Here is an 18,224-nt window from a genome sequence, read left to right on the forward strand (position 1 = left end):
ATAACAGCTTTTTCAGTGGTTTCTTGCAACTCCTATGATGCAGGGACTCGAGATGGCCGCTAGCTAGCAAGCTAACCAGTCAGCCTCGAATTTACTTCTTCTAAAACGTAAGAAGCCAAAAAAACTTACCACTTCCACACGGAATTGGAGAACTTTTTTTTCCCCACTCTTTATGTCAGACATGCCACGGCTGACTTCATGACTTCATGCAGTGTTAAGGTGTCATTAATTAATTAATGACAATTAATTTCTGAAAACCTGCGATATAGCAAGGGAGTGATAATCGAAACGCGATATTGCGAGGGACGACTCTACTCTGAATCAAATTGACTCGTGAGATGCTCTAAGATTCACATACCTAGAACATGTGCAAATCTTTCTTCTGGTGGCTAACAATTTTTAAAATGCATTTTAAAATGGGTGTTTTTGTTACAGAATTACAGAATTTGCAGTTACGGAAAGGGGGATGAAAGAACAGCTGAGAAGTCTACGAAAGAAGTCTAAGGAAATGGCCGTAGTTCCGATGACAAATCTTTGAAGGTAACTGTCAGTTCCATTTTGACTTAACCACAAATGGGCTTTTGCTAGCGATAATGAATATGACAGCACATGTTGACATAGACTTATTTTTCATAGAAATTACCACTTTGGGTCTCAAACTTTATATAGAGAATGTACAGCATGCCCACGGCATGCTGAAGCGAGTCATTTTTAGTAGAAAATGGTGTAACCACTGTTTCTGCTGCACATATGACGGATAGTCGCAGGACAACTGAACCACAGGTCAATGCTACAAGAACATGTGCTTATCTCATGATCAATGCTAGGTGTAGTAAGACTCAGCGTGTAAGGTCAAGCTGACATTTGTTTTGTCTTTCAAGCAGCAGAGAAGAGTGGAGGAGGAGCAGCGAGTGACTGAATGTTCCTCTGGTTCCCCTGAGCTAAGAGACAGATACGCTTTTTCAGCGAGCTGACAGAATAAGATGCAACACTTTTAAAACGTTCTGCTGTCTTTTTGATGCTCTTCCATCTTGGGGAGAAAGGAATCCTATCACCAATGAACCGATCCACTGACTTGTAAGAGTAGAATTCCAGATGAAAATGTGAAGGGGGGGTGGGGGGGGGGGGGGGGGGGGGGGCGACCGCTACAAACCTAGCAGACCTCATTTTAGTGTCTGCTTCTGGGCATTAAGCCTACATTACACACACATTTTTCAACAGTTTTTTCTTTTTTTACAGACAAGCACACCACTTGGCTGAACTCCGACCAAAAGTAAAACTGTGCTCATTACTGAATAATGCGCTCGTAGGCTCAAATGTGAAATGCGTACGCAGTTTGAAAAAATGTGGAAATCCATATCCTTCAGGGAGAAAGTGTTGATTTTGTAGTTTTTGGCCAGTGGTGCTTGAAGAAGGTTACAGCACTGGAGGATATGAGGCACATGTGGACATACTCAAAAGTATTGAACAGAGTGCATCGCCTAAAGCATCTTCCTCCATTAAGATTCACTGATGGTACTACGTCACGTGAGACTGGCTGGTTTGGCATTCAATTGGCCTTAATCTCACGAGTGGATTGTCTTATCTCCTATAGAGTGTTAATGCTTGACAAGAACTGAGAGACACTTCCCTTGGCGCCCAAGGTAATTCTCGGAAGATGAAGATCTCGGGGGTGTGTGTGTGTGTGTGTGTGTGTGTGTGTGTGTTGACTGAGTGACTGCGAACTTACTTGATCCTCTGGATCCAGATGCAATAGTCTGTAGTGTACAGATCGTTGAGTATGTACGCTGGGTCGTTCTGTCTGAAGACTTTGTGAATATCAAGCAGGCATTTGAGGACGCAGGCTTTCCCTATAGACATGCAAATAGGAACATCGTTATTCGTGACAGCACACTCCAGCTGCTGACAACACAGATCAACAGGCCTTTAGCCTGTCTTGTATACGTCAAAGACAAGAGAGCAGCATCACAGCAAAATCCCATTAATCCAGTGAGTCATTTAATACATGCCATTTGACAAGTTTTGGTCAACAAATTGATTATATGTGAGGAAAAAGACGTGTAAAGAAGAAAAGACAAAAGCAAAGAGCTTTTGGAATCCAATCTGTCATTTTAATTGCAGCAGTAAAGGATATAGCTTCTCTTTAGCCTTACTTCCTGGTTCTTTGGGCCATGTTGCTATCGGCGAAGTAGTCGACAATCACACTATTTTAAAAGGTTTTCAAATTGTATTAGAAGATAAGAGCAACACGCAGTGGTGCGAAAAAGTGTTTACCCCCTTCCTGATTTCTTATTTTTTTTGCATGCTTGTCACACTTCACTGTTTCAGATCATCCAACACATGTAAATATTAGTCAATGACAACACAAATCAACACAAAATGCAGTTTCTAAATGAAACTTTTTATTATTAACGAGAAAAAAATCCACACCTACATGGCCCTGTGTGGAAAAGTGATTGCCCCCTAAACCTAATACACTAAGTCCCCTACTAACGAACATCCGACATGAGAACATTCAGAGATACGAACAAAAGCCGACTGGTCTATCATTTCATTCATTTTGTTTTGCCTTGTAAGTCCATATTTATACTGCTACATGCTTGACCAGCAGAGGGCACTGTGACACTGCTAATGAGACCAACAGATACAGGAAGACGAGGAAGAGGAGAGAGGAAGGCTAAGAGTTGTATGATACAACCCAGACAGAGCGTGTGATTAAAGTTTATGACGAGTTAATAGGCCTGCTTAATTCTACACCAAACACAGAACACTACCTCTTTTAGAAGAGTCTAACGACGACCATTTGTCCTTTTTTTCAATAACTCCTCCTCCAACTCCACCACAACGACGTATGCTCGACCACTCCTCTTCAAAGGTAAATAACATTTATCATTACGTATTATTATATCATTTTTATTATTGTTTTTTCATTAATTATCCTGGTTTAATATTACTACTGCATCCAAACTCATATTTACATACATACACATATACTGTATATGTATACACGTACATGTAGTACCTATATCATTGCTAATATTACCTTTTCCCCTACTTAAGAACAATTCAACATAAGAACGGTCGTCTGGAACCAATTGTGTTTGTTAGTTGGGGACTTAGTGTAACTGCAATAGCAACAACTGCAATCAAGCGTTTGCCATAACTTGCAATGAGTCTTTTCCAGCGCTGGGGAGGAATTTAGCAGAATTGTTGTCATTCAGCCACATTGGAGGCTTTTCCTTGTTAAGGTCATGCCACAGCATCTCAATAGGATTCAGGTCAGGACTTGGACTAGACCACTCCAAAGTCTTCATCCATTCAGAGGTGGACTTGCTGGTGTGTTTTGGACCATTGTCCTACTGCAGAACGGGGCTGCCAGCATACACACAGAATGCAGAACAGTGTAGCCTAGTGAGGAGCAATGCAAGGTAATGTAGTGGAAATTAAATGAGTAAAATGCAATATATTTTTTAGATTTTTTTCACTGCACTTTTCTTAAAAGTCATGTTCAAATCTCATCTCGTCTCTTTCCCGTAGACGCAATCTCGTGTGTCGTCCCGTCTTGTGAACAGAGTGTCTCGTGACACCCCTAGTAATCTGTGTGTTGTGCAACTCTAGTTGTGCTATGTGAGTGGTGTCAACAAGGCCTTCTATGAGAAGCTATTAGACTGAAAATGCACTGAGCTATTACACTGAATCTATAGGTGTGATAATATCTAACAAAACTAAGGTGAGAAATTCTGTTGAAAAGTCTTTCATTTCCACCACCTGAAATAACGAATGATTTTAGAGGACTTGTCCATCAAACTTCTGTCGTTCAGATATGATTCTAACAGATTTTTGCTTCAATTCAGAGGTCAAACTACCAGACCAAGCTTCCTTTCAGTCATGCATATAAATAGATTTCTAACACAACCAACAATCTGCTGAGGGAAAGAGAAAATGCCCTTCTCCATCTCTGCAGAGCGGGGCGGCATTGTCCAAGACATTCCCGGCCCAAAAAAAATAAACAGTGCACTCGCAGTGAGGAAAACCTTAAACAAACATTTGGTTCTCATTTAAGCATGGGCTCATATGCAGGGAACTCTGCCCTCATCTAGGATTGTGTGAAGCAAAAAAAACAAAAAACACTTACATCCTGGATTGTACTTCTTTTTCACCGGGATTAACTCGTTTTTTAAATGTTTTTTTTTTGGGGGGGGGGGGTTACAGTGTATGAACGCTGCTGTTACAGGCCGAGCCTGGCACTTTAAGAAGAACTGCATTGTAGGAAGTTGACTGTTGTAGTTCTGTGCTTTAGCACGAGGTGGCTGTGTCTCTCTTCTCTCTGCACCGCCATTGTCTTCTGCATCTTGATTGGCTGTAGACCGTTGTCAATCACTCCTTCTTGCCGTCTCCTGTTGTGGTCATAGCAAACTAGCTAACCGTGAGAGCTGCTTGTCGACCACCAATAAACAGTAGAAGAAGAAGCTAACTGTGTGACTCTGAACGCTCTATGTTTGCAAGTTTTCTCCCCAACAAAACCCACAATGTCGACGAAATGTTCTGCACCCAAAAGCCAGAGGAAGATGCTAACCATCGCACAAAAAGTTTGACTTCTGGACATGTTGAAGGAAGGTAGACGGTGCGGCTGTAGGCAGCCATTACAGTTAGAGGAGGACGAAAATACGACGACAGGAGTAATATGTTTTAACAAGGACACAAACGCTACAGCGGAACGGTGGCAGGATGGAGAAGCGTGGTCAGAGGAGTGAAATACGTGTGGGTCACTTAATTTCTTGTGTCCAACCTAGTAGGTTGATCTTTAAAATTCAAACAAAATTTTAACTTTGAGAGCGTTTAAACAAGAGAAAAATGTGAGAAAATGTTAATGCCCGTCTGAAAAAAATGTGTACAGTGTATGGTGATGAGTTTTACAGCCTTAAAATATATATGATAATTGTAAAAAAATAGCGTTGGCTACTTCGAGGATTTCACTTATCCCCCGCAATAAACTAGGTAACACTGTAAAGGAAGTGACCTCACGGTTCCAATACTTCATATATATACAGACCCTTTCCAAAAAATTAGAATGTCATGGAAAAGTTGTTTAATTTCCATTATTCCATTTAAAGAGTTAAACTTTCATAGATTATAGATTCAGGGCCCACAATTTAAACGATTTCAAGTATTTATTTGTTTATTTTTACATAATTTGGGCTTCCAGCTCATAAAACCCACAAAAACAGGAATTCAAAAAATTAGAGTACTGTGAAGAAATCAGCTCAAATTTTGCAGGGCATGAATGTTTTAAACTGAGTGCCACACACTAATCATCTACTAAACTCAAATCACCTGCACAGGCTTCCCCAGGTGTCATTAAATTGCTTCAGTTTGGTTCAATTGTCTCAGTTGGGTTCAATATGGGGAAGACTGCAGACATGACAACTGGCCAGAAGACCATCATTGATACCCTCCATAGGATGGGTAAGCCACAAAAGTTCATAGCTAAGGAGGCTGGTTGTTCACAGAGTGCTGTGTCCAAGCATATCAATGGAAAGTCTAGAGGAAGGGCAAAATGTGGCAGGAGAAGATGCACCAGCAAAAGAGATGACCGTGGGCTTCAGCGGATTATCAAACAGGGAAGATTCAAGAATCTGGCAGAGATCCAGAAAGAGTGGAATGAGGCGGGAGTCACAGCTTCAAAAACCACCACATTCAGACGCATCCGGGAGATGGGCTACAACTGTCGGGTTCCTCGGGTCAAGCCACTTGTGAACCTGAGCCAACGTAGGAAGCGTCTCCACTGGGCCAAGGAGAAGAAGGACTGGACTGTTGGCCAGTAGTCCAAGGTCCTCTTTTCTGATGAAAGTAAAGTGTGCCTTTCATTTGGAGTCACGGTCCAAGGGTTTGGAGGAAGACGGGTGAGGAACAGAACCCAAGCTGCCTGAGGTCCAGTGTGAAATATCCACAGTCCGTCATGATTTGGGGTGCAATGTCCGGTGCAGGTGTTGGTAAACTCTGCTTTCTTAAATCCAAGGTCACCGCAACAGTCTACCAGAATGTTTTAGAGGACTTCATGATTCCTTCTGCTGAGGAGCTGTGTGGAGATGCAGATTTCATCTTTCAGCAGGACCTGGCCCCTGCCCATACCGCCAGAAGCACCAAAACCTGGTTTGATGCCCATGCCATCACAGTGCTTGACTGGCCAGCCAACTCACCGGACCTAAACCCCATTGAGAATCTATGGGGTATTCTCAAGAGGAAAATGAGGGGCACCAGACCCAACAACAAAGAAGAGCTGACAGCAAGCATCAAGGAAATCTGGGCTTCCATAACTCCCAGGCAATGCCACAGGCTGATTGCTTCAATGCCACGTGGCATCGAGGCAGTGATTAAGGCAAAGGGATTCCCAACCAAGTATTGAAGATTGACATATCGTTTTGAAAGTACCATATTTTGATTGATTTGATGTGATCCTAATTTCTTTCTTTTTTTTTCCTGCAAAAACTGAGAAGTAAATGGTGATTTCTTCACAGTATTCTAATTTTTTGAATTCCTGTTTTCGTGGGTTTTATGAGCTGGAAGCCCAAATTACATAAAAATAAACAAATAAACACTTGAAATCGTTTAAATTGTGGGCTCTGAATCTATAATCTATGAAAGTTGAACTTTTTGAATGGAATTATGGAAATTAAACAACTTTTCCATGACATTCTAATTTTTTGGAATGGGTCTGTATATATATTTTTATTATTATATAATACATTATATATTTTTTTGTTTTTAATAAAAGAAAACCTGCCTAGGCTGCCACTCATGCAAGCGATATTTTAATTATCTGTGTATTTATTTGCGGCTAAATAGATGCTAAGTATGATAATGTAGGAAAGGGTTTAAGGCAGTACTGCAATTTACTGGCTGAGTGTGAACAAAGCTTGTCATGGCAGTGAGCGTGCGTTCTAGGTAAGAGTAAAAGTGAGACCAGCTGCTGTTCCACTGCCTTTCCTGAGCAACCTCCATTCCTACCTAATGAGGCGCAGAAATGTTAATCAGGGGTTTAAAAGGCCTTTAATTTGCTGTCATTTACCCGCATTAACATCACCATAGACCGAATAATCTTAGCCAGCGTATGTTTACACTTTTGTTCCATCTGACTAGAGATTAAAGATTAAGGTGATCTTTGCGGTATTAAAGCCAACAATCCATTATTGGCTAATCCACATTTTGAGCCCCTGCCTGCACCCCCGCCTCCAGGAAATAAAAGCGGGCTACTGTCCTGCTTAGCTGGGTGAATATAATGTATAATGCATTCATATTCACCAAGCTGTATGGTGTAGTTTATTTGCACAGTTCACAGCGCTGCTCTGAAATGGATTACTTTTTGGAACAGAAATGAACAGGAAAACAATCATTGTGAAAAAATGCAGTCACATGCCAAGAAGAATTGGAAGTACTTCAGTGGTTGACACCAATTCTGCTGCTACATATCTTAGTAGGAGTTATTAGTCAGCAACAGTCAATGAGTACACCTCAGTTGTTTATCCTGATACACTGTTACTCCTATCGATACAGCTATTGCTAGGTGAACTGGTTTCTCATGGCCATCCATACAGTATGTGATGCCTAACCCAGCTGGTCAAGACAGACTGCTCCAACAGACGGCCATGTATCCGTTATAGTATTACTACACTGTTAGAGTTAGTCTAACAGTTCAGCGCATTGTCAGTTTATTTGCGTCTCACTGAGGACTTCACAATACACACACACACAATCTTAGCACAATCAGTGCTGCACAACACTTACATATGACTAGGGTTGGGCATCGTTTGAATTTGAGCAATTCCAGTTCCAATTCAGATTCCTCGTTTTGATTCCGGTTCGTAACGATTATCGATTCAGGTTCTTTTCAGAGGTAGAAGCATAAACGTTTGCATGGTTTAAATGAGGGCGATGACCAAAGCTCTTGGATGAAATGTCTGAATGTCTCCATGATTTCTTGAAAAGATTTGAACTTTTTATGAATTACTTTACTATGCATTTCTCACAAGACTATTTTCAAGCACTATCAAAATATCAACGCATTGAACTTGGACATACAGTCAAACCTGTCTATAGCGGCCACTAAAGGGAAACGGCAAAAGTGGCCGCTATTGGCAGGTGGCCGTTATAGACAGGTTGGTGGCCATTTTGAATTTGTGCGCGCACATATTAACATGTCTGTGATTAGAAGCTTGTTGTGTTTGCAGATAGGTACATATAATTATACTGTTACATGTTGACCAGTAGAGGGGACTGCGGATAAAAGTTGTAAAGAACTACTAGGTTAATAAACCGCTGTTAATAAAGCAATATTTTTGGCCGCTATATGCGGTCAGATATTGACCAAGGGAGACAAAATGGGTGGCCGCTGGCCGCATGAGACAGGTGACCGCTATACACAGGGTCCATAACACGTAAATTTTCTGTGGGGGATTTTTTCAGTGGCCGCTATAGGCAGGTGGCCGTTATATACAGGTGGCCGCTAAGACAGGTTTGACTGTATATGTTTTCAAGTCTCTTTACATAAGGGTACACGTTCCCAAATTAATTTATTTTTGAAAACCTCATGAAAAAACAATGACACACATCCTGTTGTTTTTGTGTTGGAGAGTGTCTTGTGATGCAGAATAGACAAAGTGTAACTTAACCATCTTACAGAGTTCCTACTAACCTGCGTGCAGAATATCAAACAAGTACGGTGAGGAGTAAGACTTAACGTGGGGTCTGGTCAAATTCCTGGCTAAAGCTTGCGTTAACGTCAGGTCGTTTGTCTATGAAAAAGTACACGGCCGTACGTTAGCTGGATATTTGAGTTGGCAATCGTATTTAAAGTATAAAGTAGTAGTATACATTTGTTTGCTGTGTCAATGTTTGCATAAGATGAACGGAATATATTGTTTTACTTTTTTGAATGGTCGGAAGAAGTCTGGCATAGCGCGTCAACAACAGGGCACTTTGTACATCCCACCGATGCTCGATGCCCGACCCTACATGTGACGAATGCAAAAATACCAGGAGAAACACAAGAGGTGTATTGTACACAAATTCAGGTGACAATGTCACGCCCTGCTTGTCAGCTTGTGTTTATTTCTCAGTTCCGGTTCTTTTGCTCTTATTTTGGAGTACTTCCTGTTTTGTTCCGACAATTTTTTTTGTCGCTTTTACTTTCATGTTTTCGCGCACCTCGCTCTAATTTTAGTTCAGCTGGTGGAGTCTTCCTTTGTTGGAGCATTGTTGCATGTTTGTCTACGTCTCGTGCCGTCGTTGTGTGTTCTTGCTACGAGCTCTGCACGTCTCCCTTTTTTCTGCTCTGCTTTGAGTAAAATAAAAGACTTTTACCTGCACTGGCTTCCCGTCTCTGCATGCTGGGGTCATCGCACCACACCATACCGTGACAGACAAAGCATATTTGTGTAATATCTAGTGATTAATTAACAGAATATCTTAATATTCATAATATGGTGCCGTACAGTGCGGTACGATACGGTAAGGTGCGGTGCAGTGTGGTACGGTACTGTATTGTATTGTACTGTATTATAAGAAATTGAAATCAGCTCTTTAAAAAGATAATATCGGCCCACCGATATTATCGGACATCCTAACTTATAAGTCATAAACACCGTTTACCAAGAAAATTGTATTTTCAAGTCATTAGACTGAATGTCCAAGTCAAGTCCCAAGTCACTGATGACAAAGTCGCATTGCAAGTCTTGGATGATACTGTCAAGTCCGAGTAATCAAAATTGGTTCCAGGAGCTACAGTTACCAGAAACTAAAAGTTGATTTGGCATTTGGTGGAAAGTGGCTTCAGGGAAGACTCACCTGACTGCAGCATCAAAGCTGTATCACGAATGGCAGCCGAGACCATGGCAAAGTGCCGGTAGAGCGGATAGCATAAAACCCTTCTTCCAAATGACACCAGGACCTCCTGTAAGGAGCTGTAAGTCTGAGGGACAGAGGAGAGACAGTCTCACAACAGGTGGTATGCACAAAAATCACATCAAGATGCAAAGATCAGTAAACACTGACTTAACCACTACAGCACACTGCAGCTGCATGGTTGTCTTCTTACCTTGGCTCCTATTGGTGTGCATCCTAGTCAGCGGTGTGCCAATTACTTTTAACAACCGCCCCATTTATAGAGCTTACAAAATAGGTGCTTCAAAAGCGCACTGCTTTTACACTGGACTGCTAATTGCTGTTTGACTTTAACCACCGCATCCATACTTAGACTGCTCTAGTAACAGTTGCAGAGCCAGGGGATTATTGTATCCCCCGTATCACTCTTTCACAGTCTTATAAGGGCACACTGCGAGCTTGCACTTGGAGAGAACCACAGATCAAACTCTCCCCCTAGTTTGATTAGCAGGAGTGCAAATAAGGTTGGATGCTTCAGGCAAGGAACTCACCAGCACAGTCGACTGAGGACAAGTAGAGAGGAGGGGCTGTGAGACAAAAAGTCGGAGGGGAAGAGCAAAATGTGGTGTGGGGGAGAAGAGAACACATGTGCATATAAACATCACACGGGGAGAAATGGGTTTTAAGTGGAGCTGGGTATGGACTTTGAGGCACACAGGACGGCAGTCAGAGATTAGGAAAATGTGACTGACAGGTGATCATCCAAACAGTTGCAGGCTCTCAGTCTGCCGTGGCAACAGTACTGGCTCGCTCCGTAGTCTATGAAAAAAAACCTCCCAAGTGTGCCCCATCTTGTCAAGTCTCGTCAAACACATAGGACATCAGTTCAGCTCTCTTCACCACAATGGACCGAAGCAGAATTCGCATCACTGCAGATGGCGCACCAATTCGCCTGTCAATCTTGCGTTCCATCTTTCCCTCACTTGTGAACAAGACCCCGAGGTACTTAAACCGCTACCACTTGGAGCAGGATCTCCACCCTTTTTGAGTGAGAGCCATGGACTTGGACATCGAGGTGCTGATTCACATCCCAGCCGCTTCACACTCGACCGCGAACCGATCCAGTCAGAGTTGAAGGTCACGGCTGGATGAAGCCAACAGGACCACATCATCTGCAAAAAGAGACCCAATCTTGTAGCCACCAAACCGGAAGTCCTCAACACCATGGCTGCGCCCAGAAATTCTGTCCATAAAAGTAACTAACAGAATCGGTGACAAAGGGCAGCCCTGGCGGAGTCTAACCCTCACGAGAAACGGTTCCGACTTATTACCGGCAATGCGAACTAAACTCTGACACCGGTCATACACGGAATGAACCGCCTGAATTAGCTGGTCCGGTCCCGGAGCACTCCCCAAAGAATTCCTCGAGGAACAGTGTCGGATTCCTTCTCCAAGTCCACAAAATACATGTAGACTGGTTGGGCAAACTCCCACGCACCCTCAAGGACCCTGCCAAGAGTGTAGAGCTAGTCCACAGTTCCACGACCAGGACGAAAACCACACTGCTCCTCCTGAATCCGAGATTTGACTATCTGGGGGATCCTCCTCTCCAGAACCCCTTATCGGGAAGGCTGAGAGGTGTGATCCCACGATATTTGGAACACACCCTCTAGTCCTGCTTCTTAAAAAGGGGGACCACCACCCCGGTATGCCAATTCAGAGGCACCGCCCCCGACCCCGTCCACGCGATGCTGCAGAGTCGTGTCAACCAAGACACGGCCACAGAATCCAGGGCCTTAAGGAACTTTGGGCAGATGTCATCCACCCCCAGGCCCTACCACCGAGGAGTTTTTTGACCACCTCAGCAACCTCAGCTCCAGAGATCGGAGAGCCCACCGCGCAGTCCCCAGACACTGCTTCCTCATTGGAAACAATTTGATTTTTATATTATTATGATCTCATCTTTTTAGGTGTTAGAGGTAGTGCTCTTTTGTTTTTCTTCCTTGTCAGCGATCCTAAATGTGTAATGAGCTTGTAAACGATGATGACCCCTGTGGAGATTAGTATGGATATTTCCATAGCAGTAGTTCACATTTTAAATAAGAGGGTGAAGCAATCGACAACAGATAAAGACAAACAAATTAAACAGTCTGAGTAGAGTTAGTGAGACCCTTTAGAGTAAGTACCCATTAACTAGACATCAAGTGCATTCATTGTATTCTCACCTAGGAACCGCAGTACGGTAAACCCACGTTTATCGCGGTTAATTTGTTCTAGAGCTCAACCATGATAAGCAAATTTCTGCAAAAGTAGGATTCCTTATATACAAATAGAATATTGCTATAGTTACAGCATACAAAACCTGTTTATGACCTTCTTAATACGGGTTTTAACATTATTAGAGCCACCCCTATAGTCACCTTTACTCTTGTATTACCCAATATAGTAGATTTATTCAAAGAAAATAAGGCATTTAATACACAAGTAAGCCTTGTGCTCGAGTGAGTGGCGAACATCAAGTGACGTCGGGGGGTTCAGAGTTGAGTTTCAGCTTGCCGTGGGTTAGTAGCCCATGTTTTTATTAGGAATTAATGTGCCTGATAATTCAAACCTGCAATAAAAGTCTGTTAATCCCGTGATCAAGTCTGGTGCTTGTGTGTCTCACCGAACATTACAGTAACATTACTGACACTTGTGACCAGTGTAGAATACAACATATCATTACGCCTCTGAATGCGTCTTTTGAATGCCTTGTATTTGAATTTAATTTAGGCATTTCCATCCATCCATTTTCTATACCGCTTCTTCCTCATTAGGGTCGCGGGGGCATGCTGGAGCCTATCCCAGCTGACTTCGGGCGACAGGCGGGGTACACCCTGGACTGGTCGCCAGCCAATCACAGGGCACATATAGACAAACAACCATTCACACTCACATTCATACCTATGGACAATTTAGAGTCGTCAATTAACCTCACCTGCATGTTTTTGGAATGTGGGAGGAAACCGGAGTACCCAGAGAAAACCCACGCACACACGGGGAGAACATGCAAACTACTCCACACAGAAATGCCCAGGGGAGATAATTCATCACAGACTTGATTTAATTCAATGTGTTCATTCATTCATTCATTACTTCCTTATTTCATTCAATGCACTTCATTCAAATAAAATGTGAATGCATTTGCCAGTAACTGTTGTTTATTTGTTTGTTTATATCCATAATTACACCACATATTTACACCTGATCCCCTTACAAAAAAAACAACGGGAATCCAGGAAACTTCACTTGCTCTGTCCAGTATCCAGGTATTTATTTCACAGTCAGACTGGTTGAATTTTTGGCTAAAATGTTACCGAATCGATTTCAAGTTACTGAATCATTTCGGTTCAAATGAACCAATATCGTCCCTGAATCGTGTCTGCAACCACAAATCGTGACACGAATCTAATCATTATTAAAACAAGTCGTTACACCCCTATTAGATATGTATATGTTTTGACTAATAATAGGCTGGATACAACCACAAAACAGCATGATTTTTTAATGAACACAATTTTGAAAACCCATAGTAGAGCAAAGCCGCAAAATTAGAACCGCACAGTGGCGATGGCCAACTTGTACTCTTTAAAATACATATAATTGGTAAGAAAAGTCATCACTGAGCCAAAAGGCTCAAACCAAAAACACGGTGAAACTGGCCCCAATGACGACAAGCAGTACAGAAAAAGAATGACTATAATGATTAATAAATAGTAGTTCCAGCAGTTTCTCTGAATAACAGCATGTGAAATCAGAGCAATGACTGAATGCATACAAAAGGCTTCCAAGGAGTTCCTAGCAACTTAACAATGGCAATGTGCTTTATTGCTGAGGATGGGATTACTGTGAAGGCTTGGCTTTCGGCAATCACACAATAACCACAATAATAAATATGTCTTTTCTATTCAGGGACATTCATCTTCTTTTCAGGCAGAACTCACCTCCAGCCAACATAGCGTGCCGCTAAGTTTTCGAATTGTCCACGGTGCCTCCACCTGTATAAATGACAGACAACAGTAAGGAGGACAGTACATTTCAAAACACAGTACATAAAATAATATCCAACACTGTAGATCCTCGATATTCATGGGGGTTACGATTCAAGACCACCCTCGAATAGCACATTTTAGAGATGCCCATAAAAATGTAGTCTGGGTTAATGCTTCTGCGTCAAGGCGCTACACAGGCTCGCGCCTCCCCCTCCAAACCCACCTACTCGCTTGAGATAGACTTCTCTGATTTTGGATGCTGTAATTATTAGATTGATGATATTTGTGATGCTGTGCTGTGACTTTGCTGTACAGTGATGAAGACATGTATGGCACAGCGCGAGCCGACACTTTCATCTGTAAAGACTTAGTTTAGTTATGTTGCCGCTTGTCTGGTTGCTACTTTATGGTAACATTCAAGAACATGTTACGTAATGTTACATAACATATATCTTTATTTGAATAACACACACACACACAATAGCAGCTGCGTAAGTGTTTATATTTCCTTTTTATTGATTGGCCGGCAGTTTGCCAAAATCTTCAAAATAAAAGCTGTAGTGTAAACTGCACCTTAAGAAACTCATTGCTTTTCATCCGGACATTTGACCAAATAAATACATGAATTACATTGGAACCTCGGTTAGTGTGTTTTTTGTTTATACCCCAATTTTGCCTCGGTTTGTGTGCTAGCGTACAATATGTCGCGCATCTTGTACTGTTTTGAATACACTGCGTGAGTCCATCTGTATTTTTAATGTTGTTGGTTTTCCTTAATGAATATGTTAACATCCTATTAGGTAGCGTCGCCCGTCTATGATGTCATCAGTGGTTGTCTCTCAAAAACACGTTTTTACAGGTTTATAATTATAGTGTTACAGGCATAATACAATTCTAAATGCATATAAATGACGAATGAATGGGCTAAATGAACATTTAAGGTTTTTTGATTGGTTTAATTTATTTCGAACATGCATATGTCCGAAAAGGAGTAGGAAGAAGCAGATCTTATTTAATCCTATCCCCTTTTTGTAGCACATCAATTGCTAATACATACATGTGTGTACATACACATACAAACACGCACATACATATATATACACACACTTACATCTGCACCTACACAAGTACGCACATATATACACATACAGTATACAGGTACACAAATGCTAAAAAAAAAAAAAAAAAAAAAAAAATTTCCTCCTTTTCCTTTCCTTCTGTTTATCTGTTTATCCTGTCCTTCCTCTCCTGTTGATATCCACATCTTCTTTGGTTTTGCACTGCTAATGACACTGAGTTTGTATACAAGACTTCCTTTTATTAACTATGTCAAGGTTATTGCAATTATGCTTATTGTCATAGTATAGATTTATTATTATTGTCATAGATGTAGATTTTCCCGTTAGTGCTCCAAGTGTTTTGAATCTTTCCTTGCTTCCTCAGGTCTCGTGCTTTCTTGGCGATGTCGGAATTGCGTTTTGTCAGATGCTCATTCATGTAGACGTTGGTGCCTCTTAGCTTCTTTCCCTGTTTCAGCAGTGCTGCTTTGGATTCCCTGTTGGTGAACTTAATGATGACAGGTGTGGTGTTGTTCCTGCCATGGAGTGGGACGCGAGTGTCAATACTGTTGACATCGACATCCACCTCCTTCAAGTGTAGGAAGTTAGCAATCTGTTGCTTTATTGAAGGAACATCTCTTGACTTGGATGTGATTTGGAGCCCTGTGAGGACCACATCATTCATTTGTGCCATCTGATCCATCTCATCAATGAAGTTTTTAATTTGCTCCTTGATATTCTCCTTTGCTTCTTTCTCTTCCTCAAGGGTGGTGCGAAAGTCAGCATTGTCCTTCAATAGTGCCTTGATATCATCCTGTAGAATGTTGATATCATTGCATAGTGCTCTATTTTCTTCCCTGGGGTCTTTAGCGTCCTTAAGATCAGTACATCCGATGGCTTCCATAAGGTTTATAGCCTCCTTGAGAACAGTGCGCAAGGCAGCACTATCTTCCAATAATGCCCTGATATCATCCTGCTGAACCCTAACATCCTTGCAAAATGCTGTATTTTCTTTACGGTTTATCGCTTCCTGAAGAGCAGAGCGCAAGGCAGCATTGTCATTCAGCAGTACCTTAATGTCGTCCTGCCAAGCCTTGATATCTACCAAAGGGTATTTAACCTCCTTAAGAGCAGCGCTCAGGTCTGCAGTTTCATCTTGCAACTTCTTGACTTCTTTTCTTAGTTTTTTGATAGACTTACTCTGTGCTCTATTTTCTTCAGACTGTATCTCTACAGTTGAATGCAGCTTCTCAATTGTTCGCATTATTTGTGGTAGAGTGATCTCTCTACTCTCGAAGCTTCTATCAAAGGTTTCTCTGCAGCTCTTGACAGCATTTTGCAACTCTTGGTATCTTGGACTAGCTAGGTATTCTGCCAATGTTTTTATTTCCATGTCCACTTTGAATTCAGAGCCAGAATCATTTTCCTCTGCAAGTTCAGAGCCAGAATCATTTTCCTTTGTGTTTGACATTGTTGCTAAGCAACCTCTTTGAACTTCAGCAGTTAGCTAGTTAGCTAGACTTGCTAGCAGTATCAATACTTGTATCTGTACCTCTCGACTATCCAAGTTAAAGTTGGGGGATTCAGCAAGCAGCACTGATCTTGTGTTCATGAAGTGTTGTCAGGAAAGCACCAAAATAGTTAAAATTTCCAGTTTCATCAACAGAGCTCCTGCCATACACGTCCTTCCCCGTCAAGGGAGAAAAAAAAAAAAAAAAAAAAAAAAAAAAAAAAAAAGGTTACTTTTACTTGCAGTGAAGACACCACGTCGCAGCGAGACACCACATGGACACAGTCTTTCTGTTTTGTCAAGAGTTATTTCCTGAATCTAATAGTGTTTCTCACCTTCTTTATCAAAATGGTTCCTCTTGCAACTTTCTGTGGCTCCATTTTGGGTTACAGTGTTGAGGTGAGACACCACTGAATTCACAAAAGGACTCATCAAAACAGGAAGGTGGTGGTGGTGGTTGATCCAGCTGCCACACGGTGTCTTTGGGAACAGTCAAGAATCACGTCTTCAATGAAGGTAAAAGTAAAGTATCCTGTCCATTATTTATATTCATTTTGAATTGTTTTCTCCATGTCAAACTGTAACTGTAAATTAAAACCGTGTTTTGTGTTCACATTTTTGGCTGGGATATACCTTATTTCTTACGGGAAAAACTGACTCGGGCAGCGTCCGCTTCAGTTAGAGTCAGACCTTCTGGAACGGATTAATGACGCTAACCAAGGTTCCACGCTAAATGCATGGCTGACGGTGATCTCCCTTTTGTTGTTTTCTGATCGGCGGTATCACCCCCGTGACGTAATGGCACACGTCTCAAAAGGGATGTTAGCCCCAAAGCAAAATGTTTCCACCTCCATATATGACTTGTCGGGGTCATAATCAGCATTTCTCTGCCTCCAAACGCAATTAGTTAAGTTAACCCGAAAGAGCTCAATTTTGGTTTCATCTGACCACTCGGCCTTAAATGAGTGACACATAAAGAGGCCTTGACTGAGCTCTTGGATACGCTGGTAATCTCTAAAAGCCATGAATGACATTGAATCAGGGTGTAAAGCATTCAGGAAGAGAGCACTCTGCCATCCAAAGCCAAGTGCTTCTCAGGAGGAGCTGTCACTTACATTGTAGTCTCCCTCTGTAGAGCGCACTTCATAGGAGTAAGCCAGGAGGATGTCCACCAGGCTGAGCCACACTTGGTAACGGGAAGTCTTGTCGAGCAGGTACGATCGGTTGGTGAATTTTCTCAGCTGCTCCTTCTCTTCGTCACTGAACAATATGGCTGCACGAGAACATTGGAGACAGTTAAAACAGAAAAATGACTTTTGTTCAAGGGATAGTTGGGATTTTGGGCATGAAGGTGTATGACATCCCGAGGGTTGTTATACATGCGGCTTATACAAAAAAATGCTGATCTTGTGACATATCCTTTATTTCAGAAATACTACTAATGGTTTAAATACTGTGCTGCTCGCAAGTCAGTGAGGAAAGGGTCGTGCTTTCTTAGGCAGGAGCCAATCACGACCTATCAGTGCACTCACAATGAGATTGTCAACCCTTTGGAAATCGCAGGTGGTCATTATTTACAACAGTATAACAACATGACAGTGTGACTCACGGTGTCACCTTACTGAGAACAACACTAAACTCTTCACACAACAAGTTAACATTCCAAAAGTATACCTCAGAAAACATACAAACATGTACCGCTACGGGATTAAAATGGAACAAAATGTTAAAGTTTTCCCATTAGGC

At 41.9% G+C, this 18,224-nt stretch overlaps 1 protein-coding gene across 3 annotated transcripts in view; it reads right to left on the bottom strand.

Moving 5' to 3' along the window:
- The window catches only part of shq1 (SHQ1, H/ACA ribonucleoprotein assembly factor), a 44,067-nt gene that overhangs the window by 13,079 nt on the left and 12,764 nt on the right, over window positions 1-18,224 (bottom strand). For all 3 annotated transcript variants that reach the window (XM_054784926.1, XM_054784925.1, XM_054784923.1), the window contains exons 8-11: window positions 17,594-17,751; window positions 13,863-13,916; window positions 9,844-9,967; window positions 1,730-1,850 (exon numbers count right to left, since the gene is read on the bottom strand). In XM_054784926.1, coding sequence (XP_054640901.1) covers window positions 1,730-1,850; window positions 9,844-9,967; window positions 13,863-13,916; window positions 17,594-17,751 — 457 coding nt within the window. The remainder of the gene's footprint in view (window positions 1-1,729; window positions 1,851-9,843; window positions 9,968-13,862; window positions 13,917-17,593; window positions 17,752-18,224) is intronic.

The sequence above is a fragment of the Dunckerocampus dactyliophorus genome, chromosome 8, assembly GCF_027744805.1.
Source record: "Dunckerocampus dactyliophorus isolate RoL2022-P2 chromosome 8, RoL_Ddac_1.1, whole genome shotgun sequence".
Classification (NCBI taxonomy): Eukaryota; Metazoa; Chordata; class Actinopteri; order Syngnathiformes; family Syngnathidae; genus Dunckerocampus; species Dunckerocampus dactyliophorus.